We start from the raw sequence: 20,439 nt of genomic DNA on the forward strand, positions 1-20,439 counted from the left end.
CAAGCAGAAGGGAAAGCATAGACAGAGAAGAGGCATGGTCCCATTGAAAATGTTCCACATGACCTTGTACAAATTGATGTGATACAGAAAAGTATAAAGCAGAGAGTGACAGTACGCTGACATCCAGGTCCCAGACCCACCCTGTCAGACCTTTCTGTATCTGAATCCAGTGTAAATAGATAGACAGGTAATATTGCATAAATGCATCACCAAGTCCCATTACATTTTAATGAGAAGGTAATGAAGTGTTTGTATCTTGCAGAATTTATTGTTCACTGATGAAAATGACAATTTGGAAATTAAAGTAATTGATTTTGGGTTTGCACGCTTAAAGCCACCCGATAATCAGCCTCTGAAGACGCCGTGCTTCACTCTTCACTACGCCGCCCCAGAGCTCTTGAATCACAACGGCTACGATGAGTCCTGTGACCTCTGGAGCCTGGGTGTCATTTTGGTGAGTTCATATGTCAGGCCGTTAAACCCAGTCAGTTCTCTGATGTCCTCTGTATATCTCTCTCTTTGCTGTTTTTCTTACATTTGTGAGAAAATTGGCAAATTGGTTTCTTTTCTTTTCAGTAAAAGGCCTGACTGAAGACTATTTCCCTTTCTTAAAATTTACATTGGAGAAAATGTAGGAATTTTTATTTTGGTTTATTCTGGAATATTTAAGGCAACTGTGTTTAATGTGAATTACGGTTATGTATATATGTATTTTTAAAGAAGCAGTAGTATATTTTCATAAGATATGCATGTTAGATATAATGTGAAAATAGCTAAGTGACTCATTAATAGAAAAAATATTTTAAAATATATTCTCTGAGATTTTCAGGCTAAAATGTAATTAAGGAATATCACTTAGGATAAATTAACAAATTAATAGAAAAAATTAAAAATATTTATAGTAACTTATAGTAATCGTGGTGAGCATGCTTTTCACAAACTCTCTTTGGATGCCGGGATCAGAAACAGAACATTAAGCTAGAAGAATCTCGGCATGTTTTTTTCTCAAAATAGCTTTACTTTTTCTGCATATAATCTGTAATGCATAATCATAGGGAGAAGTTTTCAGACAACAGAGAAAGATATAAGGAACAAAGTGAGATCACTCGTAATCTCATCATACAGAGATAATATTGTGTAAGCTCTTACTCTCCTCCCATCCCTACCCCCTATTATGTATGCTTTATATCTTTCTACAGATTTCTCTATATATTTGTATATATATTCAGGGTTTTTTTTAACAAATGAGATTATGTTATATATGTAGTTTGATATCTCATTATTTCCTTAGAATAGATTCCTAGGAGAAGGATATATAGATCTTTATTTTGACATATATGCCTGTATTTCCTTCTAGAAGGTTTATCAGATCATGTTCTCATCAACTGTATGTGAATACATTGGCTACTATCAATTTCAATTTTAAATTATTTCCTACTGTTATAATTTGCATGCATTTTCTTGATGAGTATTCAGTTTGAGAATCTTTTCGTGTATTTGAACATTTTTATTTTCTCTATTATGAATTGCTGTTTATGAGCTTTGCCAACTTTCCTATGGGGAAATTTTTCTTATGGAAACTTAAAGGTCTATTAAGGATTTTAATTCTTTGTCTGCCATTAATATTGGAAATGTTTTTTCTGGTTTTTCATGTCTTTGAAAACTTTGTAGTAATATGGGGTTTTAATTTTGTTTTTTGAGAGGCTTAAATAGAGAAGTTTTTTTATTTTTATGTTGTAAGATATGTTAGTCTTTTCCTTTGTGGTATCTGGCTTTGATGTCAGATTGTCACTCCACCCCAACCCAAGATTATAAAAATATTCTCTTAAATTTTCCTTTAGAATTATGTTTTATTTTTATACTTATGCACTCCATCTGGGATTTATTTTGGTGTCAGTTTGTTTTCCCCCAATGGAAGCCAGTTGTCCTTGCAGGATGGTTCTTTTATTTTTAAGCTTTATATGGTTTTTATTTCAGCAGTTTTAAGTCATTATTTATAATTTTCAAACTGAAATTACATATTTATGAATATGATTTTTAAATTAAAATAAAAAACTAATTTCTGTAGATTTGAGAGTTTTGTTTGACTTAAACTGATTTCAGTAGCACTCTCCTAAAAAATTCGTCTAAATAAAAAAGAGCCTTTCTTTTTTAGCAATAATATGTTTACCCCTTGTAAAACAGCCCTTACTTAAATACAGGCCAAATATAATTACCATGCTTTTTAAGGTTTGAAAAGACCATCTTAGACATGCAGACAGGTATTCTAGAGCCTCCAAATGCCGTGTCTGTGGAAATAACTTTGTATAATGGCATGGGGTGAAGCCAGGCTTCTCTCTAGATCTAATTGTCAAGTTTTAAACAGGAACAGGGGACAAAGAACAGATTAAATGATACCACAAGAGTACAATCACAACGGCCAGACTGCGGGAAGTTCTGCAGGACAAACGACCGAGTTTCTCCAGCAAATAAATTATGAGAAGAAAATAGCCTGGGAACCTATAGATTAAAAGACACTTAAGAAACAGTGTTTGCATCTTACTTGAATTCTGATTCAAACAAATTCTAATTTCAAATCTATTTATTAAATTCAAACTGTAAATCTAAGTCATACAGATATATTTATACAATGTATATAACACAACTGGAGAAATTTGAATATTGACTGGATATTGGATGATACAAAGGAATTACTGCTAATTGTTTTAGTTGTAATAATAGGTTGTGGTTGTGGTTTTTAAAAATCCTTGCCTTTTAGAGACACGAAATACAGATGAAAAGCATAGTTAGCATCTGCATTAAACTGTCCAAAAAAAAAATAAGAAGAATGCTTTGCAAACTTTTCCATATAAATGAGTGCATATCTCCAGAGGATCTAGATACAAAGCCTGAGCTATCCCATAGTAAGCACAAAATTTTCTGGGGGGGTCGTCTGGTTTGCCTTAGAAATCTATGGCCCGTTTACATGTTGCATCTAATACACATGAATATGGATACTTTAATATGAAAATAATTTATGTTACCCCCACTGGGTAAAACAAATACTTCAGGAAGATGCATCACATCATACCATGCAGCCTTGATTACAACTCAGTCTACGTCATGTATGTGCAGTTCACTGGAAATTCACAGGACTTTAATTAAAATAGAGTTTACACAGTGTCTTAAGTCTGCTCGGGGCCACCATAATGAAACACTGCAGACTGGGTGACTTAAACAACAGAAATTTATTTCACAGTTCTGGAGGCTGGGAGGTCCAATATCAAGGTGCCAGAAGGTTGGTATCTGGTGAGGGCTTTCGCCTTTGGTTGCAAACAGCCATCTGTTCACTGCGTCCTCACATGGCCTCTCTTCAGTGCATGCGCTTAGAGAGAGAGAGAGAGAGCCAGCTCCCTGGTGTCTCTTTTTGTAAGGACACTAATACTATTGGATGAGGACTGCACCCTCATGACCTCATTACCTCATTACCTTTACTTCCATAAAGTTTCTACCTGCAAATACACTCACATTGGGGGTTGGCTCTTTGGCATATGAATGTTAAGGCACACAATGATTCAGAGCTTAACAGACAGTATTTAGAAAACGTAGGATAGGATTATATACTATCCCATAGGAATATATAGCATACCCACAGGATGGAATATAATGACATTTAAAACATATTTCTTCCAAGAGATTTATTCAGGATTTCTTATTTTTTCAATTTCTTCCCCAAATTTTATTGTGAAAATTTCAAGCCTAGAGAAAATTTGGGAGAATAACACTGTGAACATTTAAACATGTTGCCACATTTACTTTTCCTTTCTCCCTAATTCCCTCTTGTGTGTGTATACATACATATATATACACACATATATAGAAAGAGATGTATATCTTTATGTATATAGATACTTTCTTATCACACCATTTGCAAACAGTTTGCAGATACAGAATTATTCTTAACAGAAGTTGATTCCTGGATAATCAACTAAACTGTAAGATCTTGGAGTTGAGAGGAGCCCTAAAGTTTGTTTAATTCTAACTCTTCCAGAAAAGGGATCTTTTCTACAAAGTCCCTGTCACCAGTCTCCTTTAAAGATTTCCAAAGACAGAGAATTAGTTTTTCCACGCAAAAGCCTGTTGAATTATTACACATGAGAGCGAGAAAACTGTAATATGAAGGATATTTTCTTGTACTTAGCCACAAATGTATCTGTTAGGAAGTGGGGTAAGATAAGAAGCCGAGCAGATTTTGGAAAACTACTTGGCAGTATCTACCAAACATACACAGACCAAATGACCCAGCAGTTCCAATCTCAAGGATACAGTCCACAGAAACGTGTATTTTTATGTACCGAAAGACACGTACAAGAAGATATATAGCAGCATGTTTCAAAATGCCCCAAACTGGAAACAGGTCAAAATCTTCATCAACAATAGAAAGATATTTTAGTCTGGATTCCCCAGAAAGCAGAACCTGATGTTAAAGCTTATGTTTTGTCATGTACCTAAGGACCATAATCCCAGGGAGGCAGGGAAAGAGGGAGAGCAGAGGGTGCACCACTGAGTTGCCACCTACTGTTACCAAGTGGAGCTGATCCCTTGAGTTCGTGGAACCAAGACCTCTCACTGAGCAGACCCTAAGGCTGCAGGAACAGGAAACGTGAATTCTACAAGTGGGTCGTGTGCCCATAGACTCTAGATATGGGGGACCCAGCACCAGTGGATCAGCCATTGGTTCAGCACAGTCCTAAAGGACAGCACCCCAACCCCACAGGGTATTGTCCTGAGCTGGTGTCTTCACTGAGCTTTTCATGTTCTAACAGGCCAGCTGCACCCAAGTGAAAGAATGCCAACCCACCTGACAAGTAGGCCCAATTTCCTTTCTTCCTTCATCAGTTGATCATCGGGAGCCCCCCTCAGTGAGGCCATAGGTGTGAGTTAAGGAAGAAGCATTGGTGCAACAGAGAGAGGTGATGGGCACCTATGCATGTAATTTGCCGTGTCTTCTGGACCTCCTCGGGTGATTCTGAGTGTGCCGTGTCCATAGTACAGCGACTGCTGCTGCAGCTTTACGAATCAGTGCATCTGCTGATCCCAGTACACAGTTTTGTTCGAGCTTCAAAGAGCCATTTCAGCTGACTACTCGTACTGGCTCCAGGTGTCCCTGCCAGGATGTTGAATCCTGAGTCTCAGACAAGTGTTTCCATGGCAATAATTTCTTCTCCGTCAGCCAGGTCTTATGTTCCACACACCCACTCCAGCTCAGCGTCTTCAGGATCCATTCTCATGTGTGTCCCCTGATCCCTGCTGGGCCATTTTAGCCAGGCCTGCAATTCCTTTGGCATGTACACACGCCCCTGTCAACATTAATACCATCTTTTGAGATGGTTAGAGTATCCCTTTTTTATTCTTCTTATCTGAATACAGTTATCAAAATGGCTTTAAATCTTGATATCATACTAAGCCATTCCTTTTTATATACAAGTCTGAAATGTGTTGGTTGTTTCAGTGATTGAAGCCATGTAATCTTTTAAACGCAGTAATGCTAAGTGTAATATCTAGGAAATTACGCTAAGTTGGTCATGAAATTACCAGAGTGGCTTTGATGGTGATTTTGGCAGACATTCTGTTTTGCTCCTTTTTTTTTCTTGACAGTATACAATGTTGTCAGGGCAAGTTCCATTCCAATCTCATGACAAAAGCTTGACGTGCACCAGTGCGGTGGAAATCATGAAGAAAATTAAAAAGGGAGATTTCTCCTTTGAAGGAGAAGCCTGGAAGAATGTATCCCAAGAGGCTAAAGATTTGATCCAAGGTAAGAATCTAATGGAAAATTTCATATTTTATATGATGTGCAGTGACTGAAGTAGAATCATACCCATGACATATATTTGTTTGTGAATTACTCAAGGAGTCCCTGTGTGTTCTAAAAGGTTTCAGGCTACTCTATTCAGCCTTATTTTCCTCTCAGAATGCTCTCCCTCAGTAATCTTATCCACATTCACTACGTGCACTAGCACTTGGATCCACCAGCATCTCAGTCTCACACCTTCAGAATGAACCTCTTCCTGTTTACTCTCCTTTCCCCCAAGCATGTGCCTCCTCCTTTCCCCCTTCTTTTACATGGCCACGAAGCCAGATCACCAGGACAGGACCCAGCATCACCCTAGATGCCCGCAACCTCCCTCGCCTTCCGCAGCCAGGCACCCGGTCCTGCAGGCGCAGCATCCCTCCCAGCCACCCCTCCTCCCCATTCACATGGCTGTCACCTTAGTTCTTGTCATCGTCTGTCTCCTAAAATCCACAACATGCTTTCAACTTGTCTCACTTCCTTTCACTTTACGTGTCAGCCATCGGCACAGTGACCTTCCTAATAGCCAAATGCAGTCATGCCTCTTTTCTGTTAAAAATCCTTCAGACAGTCCCCGTGAGCTTCAGGTCAAACTCCATAGTGCAGCCTTCACAATTCAAAGCCCTTCACAGCCTGGCCCTGCCTGCCTCTGCTTCCTGTCACCTTCGCTCCACCATCCTCGAACACTTGAATTCCTCAAATGTGCTGAGCGCTCGGATTCTGCTCCCTTTACACGTGCTATTCCTAATCCCTGAAGAAGGGCACCCTTCTTCATCAAACCCACTACGGCTCATCCCCCAGGACTCGTCTCCTGGGAGCCTTCCAGGATGCCCGCACTCCCTAGGCTGAGTCTTTCCCCTGGGCCTGCCGTGCGTGTGGCTCGTGCTACAGCACTTGTCCTATAATGTGATGAGACCTGGGTTTTGTCTGTGTGCCTCCCCGCAGCTCTTCTCTGAGTGTCCATCTCCATACCTCCACATTCCCTGTACATGAATGAAGTAAATCTCGGTACTCTTTGTGTTGCGGGAGTTTGCCTGGTCACTAGTGGGAGTCCTTGTTTTAGGTGGTTATCTTCTCCTGATTGGAAAGCCAGCTAGCCTACAGCCTCCAGATATAGGCTACTGTGGGCTTTATTATTAGCATCCGGTATTCACTAGGGGATTTAAATGTACACGAAAATGTACGTAATTATCTTTGTAGGAGGTTGACGCCTTTCAGAAACCATCATGTCTTGTGAACATAATTGAGATCTATGTCTGAGGTTGACTTTAAACTATGTTTGAAATGACAAATCATAAAATAAAAATATCTTATTTATTCCCACAGGACTTCTCACAGTCGATCCAAATAAAAGACTTAAAATGTCTGGCTTGAGATACAATGAATGGCTTCAAGATGGCAGTCAGCTATCCTCAAACCCTCTGATGACTCCAGACATTCTAGGGTCTTCAGGAGCTGCTGTGCACACCTGTGTGAAAGCAACCTTCCATGTAAGGCTCTGGGCTCTGCACTTGTAGGGCGGTTTGGAAAGGGATCAGATAGATGTTCTTACTCTATAATCTATTGCTAAGAGACACCCTCTTAGCAATACAATTTTTAAAATGGGTTCTTTTAATTTTAGATATGCTTTTATAAATCCCTTCATGATATAAACACATTTATAAACACAACGTGCATGGGGACCAGAGTCACTGCTAACCCACAAAATATTTATTTGACATTTAGAATGAGTTTGCAAGATGAGGCAGTAGTCTGATATTTGAATAGTTGAAATTTTTGACTTGGTAAGGAAAACAATATGCATACTATTAGAACTTTAAAAAAAATTTTGTTTTATTGAAGTATAGTTGATTTACAATGTTGTGTTAATTTCTTCTGTACAGCAAAGCTATTCAGTTATACATATATATACACTTTCGTTTTCATATTCTTTTCAATTATGGTTTATCACAGGATATTGAATCTAGTTCCCTGTGCTATACAGTAGGACCTTGTTGTTTATCCATTCTATATATAACAGTTTACATCTGTTAATCCCAAACTCCCCATACATCCCTCCCCCACCCCTTTTCCCCCTTGGCAACCACAAGTCTATATTAGAACACTTTCTCTCTCAAATAAGCTAAATGACTGTCTGTAAAAGCTATAAATAGGCATTAGGAACTAAGGCACATGTGAAGGTCCATTCATTCAAAAATCATTTTGTGCATAATATGTTCTAGAGACTGTGAGGGATAAGAAGTAAATTAATTGGTATTAAGTAAAGACTGTATACTTGAAAGGCTGAGACTGCGTAGCAATAACTGTAGATTCTGCACATTCGTGCCAAGCAGATGCAAATACATTAAGGATAAGGAGCCAATGAGTTAGAGAGAAATTAAATTACTTCTGAAAGGATTATCTTGAGAAAGGAGACAGGATAGCATTTCCTCTTCAGCTGCAGAAATGGATTAAAATATTAATAAACTGGGACCTGGTGAGGTGTGAAGAGATGAACTGCAAGCATTTGAGGCAGGTGATCCAAATCTTCTCAGTGACATATGATGTAAGGTTGTCACTCAGCAATGCCTAAGCTTGAATCTAAGAAAAGTAAAGACAGGCTGCTGTGAGGAGGAAGCCAGGCTGAGGTTTATAGAGCTAATCTTCTCTGCATATATTGTGTCCAAGATGTACCCAGATTGCATTGACGTGGGAGTGGAGATCAGGGGCTCTGTGTTGGGACTTTGTGGTTGGAATTTTAAATCTCAGACACAGAACTAGTCAAAGTGGTGGAGAGAGGTGAGTTAGATTGCTGACATTCTTCAAGAATTTCCAGTCCGTCGGTGGTTTTTTAATTGAGAGGTAGCCCTGCCCTCTTCAAAAGATTTATTAGGATTGTGACTCCTGGACGCCCTAACAGGTGGATTTAAACAGAGCCCTCAGAAACCCTTTCCCATGAGCTTCTGTACCCTGCCCGGAGTTTTGGATACAGTGGTGTTAAGGACCATGTTCCCAGAACAACTTGAAGCTGTGGTTGCCAAGCTTGCCAAACGCAAGTTCTCTATAAGTCATGACGTCCAGGAAGACTTCAGTCCTTTTACCTTCACGGGGGTTCCCCTTGTTTTCTCCCCTAGGCCTTTAACAAATACAAGAGAGAGGGGTTTTGCCTTCAGAATGTTGATAAGGCCCCTTTGGCGAAGAGAAGGAAAATGAAGAAGACCAGCACCAGTACCGAGACGCGCAGCAGCTCCAGTGAAAGCTCTCACTCTTCTTCCTCCCATTCTCATGGCAAAAGGACACCCACAAAGACATTGCAGCCCAGCAATCCTGCCGACAGCAATAACCCAGAGACCCTCTTCCAGTTCTCAGACTGAGCAGCATAGGAACGGTAGGCGCATAACGGGTGATCCATTGTCCCTTCTGCTCCCTCATCGTGCGCCTGCGGCCAGGTTCTGTGCTTTGAAAAACGTGTCCCATTGGTCTCCTTGGAATCTGCCTCGCAGGGAATTTTTTCAGGAAAACCCAATTGGTTATCCTCATCCAAAAGCACTGGACAGAGAATGTTACTGTGAATAGACCACATGTCATACTGTTTAGTGACCTAGCATGGTGCCAACAGGACTGTTTTTGAAAGAGCAAAGATGTCTGTCAATTTAATTAGGGACTGGTGAGATTTGAGCTGCTGACAAAATAAGTCACAGGTTCTTCAGATGTCTGCCAACAAGAGTTCCTCGTACTGTGATGATACCTTTTGCTTCGCCTTGTGGGCATCGTGGGTTTTTAAGAGACTTGCACCCTTTGAACAGTGATTTATCAGCAAAAAAGGTCTGTTTTGAAAAAGAGTCTGTAATGAATTTTATGTGTGGCATATACTTATTTCTTCAGAGAGGATTTTAACTTATTGTTTTTATTTTATGGTTACCTATGACGATAACCTGCTATTATTAATCTTTTTCTAAAAAGTAAAAAAAAAAAAGATATAAGAACTTCAGGTCCCACGCTCTATATTGGGGACCCATCTGAGATGCATGCTAAGCTATGTATGTTTTTAATTTTGCACTGCTCTTTCCTGGCAATTTGTTTTAATGGTTATTGCAAAATATTAAGGTACATGTCTCTGTTTTAAGTAATGTTGCACTTTATAAAAGAATATGAATAAAGCAAGCTATTTCATAAAGTGCACTCTTTAAAGCATATGTACTGTATTTTTGCCTTCCCCCCGCCCCCCCATTATCTACTTTAAATTTGCCCTCACATCCCCCTTCCACTTTGGATGCAACAAGTAGAAGGGGCCTTGTATAACGTAATCATTAGCCCCAGAGGCACTGATGTGAGGAACACCTAAAGGGAAATCTATTAAACACTGTGCTTATTTGTACACTGTGCTGTGCTGCGGTGAGGCTTTTCCTCCTGTAGTCAGATATTATGTACATAATACTTTAGAATTATAACTATGACTTGTTTTGAAATTTTTCTGTTAAATTGAAATCCAGAAAGCATATTTTATAAACTTATGCAGAGCACTTTTATTGCTCAAAAGTTCTGAATTCATGCCGAAAACAAGTGCTGTGTGCTGAAGACATTTCACTGAATGATTGCTGCATTTTAAAATATGATTAATTCATCCGCTATGCAAAAAAGAAGTGATAGGATTTGTGTGTTGTATTTTGTTTTAAAACCATCACACGAAATGTCAGGACTGAGAAAAGCGATTTTTTGCGATGTTTACAGGAATCATGCTTAAAAAGGCCCAACATGTTTATTTTGTAGTTTTTGTTAATGATAACCTCTTGAGCATTAGTTTGGAATTAGGCATGATATTTATTTATTCCTTTCTTGAGATAATAGCAGCATTAATTTCAACCAGTTATGAATACTAAAAATCTTGCACTCTATGTGATAGTATATTTATTACTGAACCAATGTATATATTAACAGCCCAGGCAACAAAAACGGCAAATATTAAACTATTTTCAAAATGTATTATCCTGTTCACATTTTTGTCCACAATGATTATCGGAAATAACTTTTTATACTTTTCAGTGGCCCAAATGGCTACCTAATTCTCACTGAGTCAATGAAAATTTTGTACTCCTAGCTTGTGGTCGTTCTTAGTAATGATGGGAAATCTTCGGTGCATTATTACCAAACTCTGTAGCTAATTCACAGAATGTGACCCCATCAGGCACAGGGTTACAATAATCAGAAAATGTCCATTTATATCTATAGTAAGGTTGACTATGTCTAGAAATGTGTTAGTTAGCTCTTCAAGACATTTTTAAAACTGTGCATTCTAGTAGAAGATACTAGTAAAGTATAAACCAAAGGGACTTTGTTGCTAAGGGGAAATGATCCAGAAGAATGGTTGGTATACCCTAATGATTGAGGGTATAATTGATGCATTGTGAATATTGGAAATCAGTGGGTTTCACTTTCATTTATTTTCATTGCCTCTTCTTCTGGAGGACTTGACAGAAAATGAAATGGTAAAACGGCAGGCAGAGTGAAAGGAAGGAAAGAGAAGCTAATTTATCAACTGGTGAGCCTCCTTGAATGATTTCTAGAATGGGCTTTTGAGAAGAGCTCAGAAAACACTCAGAGGAGTGCCCACTTAGAGGATATCTTCATCCTCACTCTACTTATAAGTACCAGAAAGATGCTGAGTTTGCAGCAGTTATGGTACATGCAGGCTGTTAGTGGCAGTGAATTGCACTTTAAAATTCACAAAGCTTTCGTTTAGTCACATCAAAAATGAACTAAAAAATAATCCATATGAAAATGTTAAATGAAAGGACTCTTTTCTGGTATTAGGAGAAAAATAGAAGTAGATTTAAGAGCAACAAATACACTAAATTCTCTTTGTAACAGTTTTGGAGATAGAGCCAAATCATCCCTTCCCTTCTTCCTTTATTGATTATAGTGGATGTAATTTTCATATCATCATAAATCCTGACTCATACATTTTGTAACTATATATAGCTAATCGGGAGGCAAGAATAAGAAAAGGAAAGTAATAGAGGAAAGACATTTTAAAAGACCAGTTTCTTCTAATTACCGTGTCAGATCCTATGGTTGAATGAATTAAATTAGCTGTTTTGAAATTCATTAATTCTTCCAAACCTCTATAAAACAGAAAACCACTGAACCACTGGAACAGAAAATCAAGTCTTCTGAGTTAATTTCAATATTCTGGTCCGTCTTGGAATTACGGATTCAGTTACCCTTGAAAAACTGCCTTTTATTTATTTATTTTTATTTATTTATTTATTTAATTTATTTATTTTTTATTTATTTATTTTTTATTTATTTTATTTACTTTTTTATATTACTGCTGATTTCTTAAATAACTATGCTGATATGCTGATAAATAACTGATATGCTGATAAATAACTATTACTGATAAATAAATAACAAATGGCTTTATATAAGATAAGTTATTTTAAAGAAACCTACTAGGATAGCTGTGACTATTTTTTTCAATAAGGGAATTCCTTTTGTATCTCAATTTTTGGAGTATGTTCTCAAATACTTTATAAAAGTATACAATTGAAAGTCTACTTATTCACCTTGCCCACATTTCAAGCACCTGTTATTGTCATATTTATTAAGAACAGGGTACCTCAAAATGGTGAAAATTTCTAAGTTATTGGCCCTATATGTGTGTTAGACCACATTATTACTTAGGGTGTTCTCCCAATGATCAATAACATGATCTGGGTGATTGTATGATCGCATTTCTGATATTTTTAAGATCTAAGTAAATAAGTTAAATACTGATACGCTACTTACACCATAGCAATATAATTATAGATGAATTATTGAAATATAATGAAATATCTTTCAATTGTATGACTTTTGGACCCTCAAATGTCTTACACCATAACACCCCAATTTCTGGCCTTTAATTAATTTATTTACCCCACACAAGAGTTCCCCTTTATTTGATACCTTTATCTGGCACTAAAATGAATGTAGCAGGCTCTAATAAAATTCAGAATTTAAATTCAAGTTATTATAAAACTCAAGGAATGGAAAAGTAATCATAAGATAACAGATGCATCAAATAAATAGTTTAAGTATAAACCATCCAAAGAAAATAGCTGCTACAGCTGCATAAAGGTTTTATTTGCTGTCTTGTTAAGTAACTCCAAATTGTGGTATTCCTTAGAATGTTTCCCTTAAGGGTAATTACTTAAATGTTGTTTATATGGGGCAAAAGTATATTTTCAAGGAGGCAACACTTTTCATCTTAAAAACATTTGGTTAGTCTCATTTCAGTCCTCATCTTCAGCATTTCTTACCTTTGAGATTTCAAGATATTTCTTCTGAGCCCTTTTCTTTGTATGCCCAGCTCCCTGTTATGTAATTAGGTAATTGATGCTTCCCTTCCCTAAGGCAGTTGTCCACTTTTTAGTTCATGAATTTGTGAACTAAGCAGGTGCCAGTATTTTATATTTACCTACTAAAAAGGAGTAAGACGTTAAAGTGGCTCCCAAATATATCTGTCTTGGCTTCTTCATATTAGTGCAAAATAGGTACTGCTCATTGCCAGCCATCTCTTTTCCATTATTCCTTTGAGCACATGGTAAAAAGCTTGATATTTTGTATTTAGAAGGAGACTTGAATTAACAGACAGGATTCTTGGTAGTTATCCTTCAGGCTTAATTTTCCTGGTGTATTTCTGCTGGAATAGGTGGAAGGACATTTTGTAATATTTTTCTACTTAGAATACTGCTTAGGTTGTCCTAAGGAGTTGAATACTTCAGATCGGTCAAGTAGTATTCAATATAGCAACGTTTCTCCAGAGCACAGGAAACTGGGATAATACTTAACGTGATGTGGTTTCCATTTAATCTTCTCCACTGCATAACATTTTTAATTTGTACAGTTATGTAAAATTTGTCTCTTCGCTAAAAAAAAAAAAAAATCCATTTTAATTCTTGTTCCTTCCCATAGGGAGCAGTTTTGATCTTTTAATTTATGTTTTGAAGTCCTCCTATGTTGAAAAAGAAGAATAAAACAGAAAGAACAACCCCCCAAAATGTCATGACTTAGAAAAGGAAATTTAAGTTGTATGAGCAGAATACTACAGGTTTATTTCCTGGCATTTCTGCTTGTAGATAGATTGGAAAATCACTGTTTCTCTTGTCTTATTTGTTCTAAAATTCAGTAAGGTTGAGGAACTTGACATTCTTAACTGCAGTTTTATTTTTAACTTTGTGAGAGGCTGGTCGAGTAAATGTGCACTGTTGTGTTGGAATGGATGTGCGGTGATAATCCTCATGAAAGACCTGTTGCCGTAGTAGACATTTGATTCTTCATAACAGTTTATTTTCGGTTACTGTAATGCTCTCCTATTTGCTCAAGTCATAAATACTGGTAAAAGGAGAGATTAAATGTACAATAATTCTCTTTCTTTTGATGGATAAGAAGGAGAATGTAAAGGTGCTACATCACATATAAATTTAATACTTCAGTACTAAAATTTTGAAAACTACCCCTAAAACTTTACTGCATGAATTTTTACAAAGAAGAGGAAACCACATATACACATACTTGGAAGAATTTTGAAAAGACTGGCATTTTAATTTACAGCTTGTACACTTCTGTCTAAAATGGTAATGTATCCTTGGGTGTGGAACCGAAAACTTGTTGAAAATCATCTAAGCTGCAGTAATCTATGTAACTATGTAAATTCTTCCACGGCTTTGCATAAAGATAAGACTTTGTCTTCCTAGAAAGTAAATGGAAGATAAAAAGATGAAAAACATAGTTTTTCCTCTGTTCTATGTGGACAGTTAAGAGTAAAAGTACTGTCATGCCACAACTCAAAGGAAAGCCATTCCTATCCACTGCCGTCTGTGTTGTCTTCATTCACTGCAGCACTTGTACTTTTCTTGTTTTTTTGTTTTCCAGTTGTATGACCACACACATTAATGGATCCCTACACTGGTGTTTCACTCACTACTTCTCAATACGTATCGACTAACATTTATAGGTTGTAATTAAGAGCAGAGAAATAAAGACTCGATTGGGACAGAGAAAGATAAATTTGGGGATGAAAGTTATTTAGGAATAAGAAAATATGATGCTATGTGAGAAAGTGAGCAACCTTACCACTCTGAGATACAAACATTTGGTATGAACGTGGAGAGGGCTACTTTACAAAAATGCTATTTCAATGGCCTATAGATAAATAGCTTTTAATTTGTCTATTGTGTGGATAAATGAACTTATTCAACGTTATACACAAGCTTTGCAATGTAAGGTGGTGATTTTCTTCTAGGAGGCCCATTTGATAACATTTTCCTCTCTGTTCCCCTACCTCCTCCCAAACTTTTCCTACTGCCTTCCACCCAGACCCCTGACATTCTATGGCCAAAGAGACCAGTCAAAATGGAGGACTAACACTACATAAGTAGTGATCATGGTTTTAACATTTTTAATGCAGTATGACGTATAAAGTGTAGAGATCTTAAGTGACAGCTCAATGAATTTTTACGTATATATGCACCCATATAACCATCACCTAGATCAAGATAAGGCTCCCAGTCCATACTCAGACGTAGCCACTGTTCTGACTTATGTCACCATAGAATAGTTTTGCCTGTTCTTGACCTTCCTGTAAATGGAATTATACAGTCTGTAGTCTTCGTGTCTGGTTTTATTTGATCATCATAATGTCTGTGAAATTCACGTATGTTGTTGCATGTAGCAATAACAATAGTTTGCTCTTTTTTATTACTCTGTAGTATTCCATCAAATAAGTATAGTATAATTGATCCATTCTACCGTTGGTGGACATGTGGGTTGCGTATAATTTTTGGCTTTTATGTCTATAGATGCCATGAACATTCCTGTACATATCTTTTAGTGCACACATGCGCTCATTTCTCTTGGGTTTATACATAAGAATAAAACTACTAAATCATAGGATGGATGTATATTTAGCTGTAGAAGATATTGCCAAATAGTTTTCAATAGTGGTTGTACTAATTTAAACTCCCACCAAGTGTATGAGAGTTCCAGTTGCTCTATGTCCTCAGCAGTACTTGGTACCATCAGCCTTATTAGTTTTAGCCATTCTGGCAAGTGTGTATTTCTTTGTGTTTTTATCCATTATGCTAAGTGTGTATTTTGTTGTGGTTTTAATATGCATCTCTCTGAGAAGTAATGATATGTGGAATACCTTTTTATATCTTTATTAGCCATTTGGAAATTTTCACTTGTTAAGTGCCTGTTCAAGTCACTTGTTCATATTTATTGGGTTATCTGTTTTTTTCCTATTGATTTGCTGGGGTTCTTTATATTTTAATGATATGAGTTTTCGGTCTGATGTATTATTATAAACATCTTCTCTTTGGTTTGCTTTTCCACTTTCCAAATGGTGACCTTTGATGACCAGAAAGCACTAATTTTTATGAAGTCCAATATACCCATCTTTTCTTTTATTGTTAATGATTTTTGGGACCGGTTTAATAAATCTTTGCCCCAGTATTATCAAGATATTCTTAAATTCTTCTAAAAGCCTTGTTTTACCATTCACATTAGGCATACAATCTATCTAGCACTGATATTTGTATATGGTGTGAGACAGCAGCCAAAGTTCATTTATTTCTGTAAGAGGATCCACTTGACCCAGCCCCATGTATTGAAAAGCTTAGTGCATTGCAGTTGGAACTTTTACAAAGTCTTCATACCTGATAATGAAAGACTACTAACTTTGATCGTCTTCCAGATAGTCTTGGCTCTTCTTGACCCTTTGCATTTTCATACACATTTTAGAAACAGCGTGTCAGTTTCCTTGGGGGTGGGTGCAGATATCCATTAGGGTTTAACTGGTATTGCATTGAAAATATAGATCAATTTCAGGAGAACTTATATCTCCTCAATTTTGGGTTTTGCAATCCATAGATGTGGTATATCCCTCTACTTACTTAGTCCTCTTGAATTTGTTTCAGCAATGTTTTAAGATTTACATGTAGTGGTTAAATCTATTTCTGGATTTTTGATGTTTGTATTTTATTAGCTAATTCTTTTTTGTTAGTAGATGGAAATATAATTGATTTTTTATATTGCCTTTGCATCTAGCAACCTTACTAAATTCACTTCAATTATTATAATTCTGTAGATTCTTTTGTCTCTTCATTTATATATACAACCATATCTTCTGTAAATAATGATAGTTTCATTTCTCCCTTCCCAGTTTTTCTTTTCTTACCTTACTGCGTTTACTAGAACATCTAGCAAAATGTTGAATAGAAGTGGTAACAATGGACCTCTTTGACTTGTTCCTGAGCTCAGAATAAGAATTCAGTATTTCACCATTCAATATGATGTTTGATATAAATTTTAAAATAGATACCATTTACCCAAAATTTTTTACTCCCAGCTTTCTGAGAGTTTTTATTAAATAGTATTTCTATTAAGATGACCATGTGACTTTTCTCCTTTATCCTCTTATAGTGATAAATTACATTAATTGATTTTCAAATGTTGCATTCCTGGTCATGGTGTATTATTTGGTCATGGTATATTATTCATTTCATATATCATTGGATTCAGTGTGCTAATATTTTGCCTAAGATTTTTGAGTTGTCTTTTATTTGGGGTATCTAGTCCTTTTACAGTTAATGTGATTTCTGATTCCTGGTTTTAGATCTACCATCTCAGTTTGTTTTTTATTTGTCCCATTTCCTCTTTGTTCCTCTATTTCTCTTGTTCTGTTTTCTTTTTTAAATAAACCAAGTACTCTCTGTTACCCCTTTTTTCTCTAGTATTTTAGTTTGTTGGAGATTTTTTAAAAATTCATTTAGCAGTCGCCTTAGACTTTTACTTCTATCTGGGATTATTTTCCTTCTGCCTGGAGAACTCTCTTTAGGATTTATTTTAGTGCCAAGTCTGCTATCAATGAATTATCTTAGTTTTTGTTTTTTGAAACTTTCTTTTGCCTTTATTTCCTTTTGTACCTCATATATTGAGATAAAATTCACGTAACATACTATTCACCCATTAAAAGGGTACATACAGCTCAATGTTGCCTTTATTTTTGAAGGATATTTTTGTAGAATCTATTGATGTTCTTCCTCAATACTGAAAATTCTTAACCAATCATTCTTCAAATAATTATTTCCAATCCATTCTCTGTTTCCTCTTTTCTAGGAATCTTCCAAACCTTTACACCATGTTCCATATATATCTTACAGTCTTTTCTGTGTTTTCCATCTTTGTTTCTCCCTCTGCTTCAATCTGTGTAATATTCACTGACCTGCCTTCCAATTCAGTTATCCTGGATCTAATGAATATTAATTTTAATTTCACATATTGTATTTTGGGATCTAAAATATGCATTGACTCTCTTATGGACTCTAGGTCTCTGCTGGAATTCTTAATCTTTTCCTCTATATTCTTGAACTTCTTAATCAAAGTAATTTTAAACTTCTTGTCTGATAAATCCAGTGTCTGAATTACTACCTATTGGTTGTTTCTATTGTCCATGTATATTTCCTCTTGTTTTTCAGTCATTTGGTTCTGTTTTTTAGGATGCCTAGTAAGTTTACCTGAATACTGTACGTTGCATATATAAAAATTGTGGAGGCCCTGAATGATATCTTCCTCCTAAAATGGTTCTGTTTTCTTCCAGCAAGTAGGTAGAGTACAGGCAGATCACCATAAGCCCACTGAGGGTTGATTTTAGATTTTGTTAGGGCTGGTTTCAGTTTTTCCCTTATTCCTGGCACATGGACTCTCTGGGTTCTCAGTTGAAAAGCTGGGGTGTTTATTGGGGCCACTTCACCTTGGTGGCCTTGAACTCCAGCCTCTCTCTCCTCAGCACCAAGTTTTGCTCACCTCCTTAGCCTCCCAGTTGCTGCTGTTTGCTGGGTTTCTGAAGGTCTCACCTTGTGCACATGGTTTAGGATTGGCAAACACTTCAAGAGGAAGCATTTCAGGCTCACTTTCCTAAGCTTTTTCCTAAGCTTTTGTCCCTCATGTCCTAGCTACTTTGGTAGCCCAAACTCCAACCTTTGTTTCTTTTTTTTAAAATTATTTTTATTTGTTTATTTTTGGCTGCATTGGGTCTTTGTTGCTGCGTGCAGGCTTTCTCTAGTTGTGGCGAGCAGGGGCTACTCTTCGTTGCGGTGCGTGGGCTTCTCATTGTGGTGGCTTCTCTTGTTGTGGAGCACGGGCTCTAGGCATGCAGGCTTCAATGGTTGTGGCACATGGGCTTAGTACTTGTGGCTTGCGGGCTCTAGAGCACAGGCTCAGTAGTTGTGGCGCACTGGCTTAGTTGCTCCGCGGCATGTGGAATCTTCCCAGACCAGGGCTCAAGTCTGTGTTCCCTGCATTGGCAGGCGGATTCTTAACCACTGCGCCACCAGGGAAGCCCCAACCTTTGTTTCTTCAACCAACTGGGATTGCTGCTTTATGCTAGGCTTTATTTCCTTGTGTAAATTTTCAGTGCCTCCAGAGAAGGCAGAATGAATGTGGAGCTCACCCCAGTGTGCTTTCCTTCTTTCAGGGACTACAGCTCCTTAGGTTCTGCCTACATCGGTTTGCTCCCTGATGTCCATAAGCAGACGTTATGTATTTTATATAGCTTTCATTGTTGTTTTCACTGGGAGAGTTAGTTCCAATCACAAGCTACTCTACTATGGCCAAAGCAGAAATCTGGTAGTCGTCATTTTTAATCATCATTGTTATTTCCCCACAGTACCTTCTGGCAGTGAGAACTTGGTTGTTACAGGTTCACATGGGAGGTTGTCACAGGTTCACATTTATAAATTTGTTCCTTCATGCACTAAACATTTTTTGAGCTCCTGCTTCAAGCCAGGTACTATTCTAGACACAGGTAAGATAACAGTAAGTCAGATAAGATCTCTGCCTCTTGTTTTAAAGAAAGGCCACTAAATGGTTTCTGTCTGTGCTTGTACTAATTAAAGACTTTTCTTATGTGTGGGTGGGAGAAAGACTGAGACTAAGACTTTTGGGATGACAACACCTTCCTATTTTATACAAATATTTTTAGCCTTTTATAAAGTTCTGCAGAGATTAATAACCCAGTTCACAGTTCACACACAATACACCAATATGTTTTCCACCTTTGGAAAGCTAAGACATTATGCTTAATTCCCTATCTATGAGTTTCTACATCATACAAACAAGATAAACATATGAAAACTCACTTTGAAGCACAATTATATGACAATTTGAGTTGAAGCTCCAGGAACTAACTTATGGAGAACAAATTTAGCTCTGAGATTAAATCTCTCCATGAGTGTCAACAAGAGTCTGATAAAGAATCAGCCTACTGTGGCTTCTCACTTTAACTTCAGTTTTCACATGCTACAGAGCACTTATTAAATGCTTTGAGATACTAAAAAATGGCTTGGTGTTCTCAGTCTTCCAGAACAGCTTAAATGTCACTGAGAAAAATATAACCTGGGTACATGTCACTGTTAAGATATTATGGTCAAATCAAAAATTTTACTCCTCTGTTCTTTGGTATTCTTTCCCACTTCAGCAACTCCATCCAATGGATTATTTTCTATTCCAAAGACATATTCCAGAGATGATAATTTGTATTTCCCATTACAGTCCATTTTCATGTGATCAAAAGGCAGTCAAAG

The 20,439-nt window shown here is 37.0% G+C and overlaps 1 protein-coding gene across 8 annotated transcripts in view; it reads left to right on the forward strand.

Annotated features, from left to right (window-relative positions):
- RPS6KA5 (ribosomal protein S6 kinase A5) overlaps window positions 1-10,795 on the forward strand; it is a 181,935-nt gene extending 171,140 nt beyond the window's left edge. For all 8 annotated transcript variants that reach the window (XM_073800118.1, XM_019919047.3, XM_019919058.3 and 5 more), the window contains 4 exons: window positions 263-454; window positions 5,638-5,797; window positions 7,160-7,323; window positions 8,947-10,795. In XM_073800118.1, the coding sequence (XP_073656219.1) occupies window positions 263-454; window positions 5,638-5,797; window positions 7,160-7,323; window positions 8,947-9,186 (756 nt within the window). In that variant the 3' untranslated portion in view covers window positions 9,187-10,795. The remainder of the gene's footprint in view (window positions 1-262; window positions 455-5,637; window positions 5,798-7,159; window positions 7,324-8,946) is intronic.
- Window positions 10,796-20,439: the final 9,644 nt, after the last annotated feature.

This window comes from Tursiops truncatus, chromosome 2 (assembly GCF_011762595.2).
Source record: "Tursiops truncatus isolate mTurTru1 chromosome 2, mTurTru1.mat.Y, whole genome shotgun sequence".
NCBI classification, from domain to species: Eukaryota; Metazoa; Chordata; class Mammalia; order Artiodactyla; family Delphinidae; genus Tursiops; species Tursiops truncatus.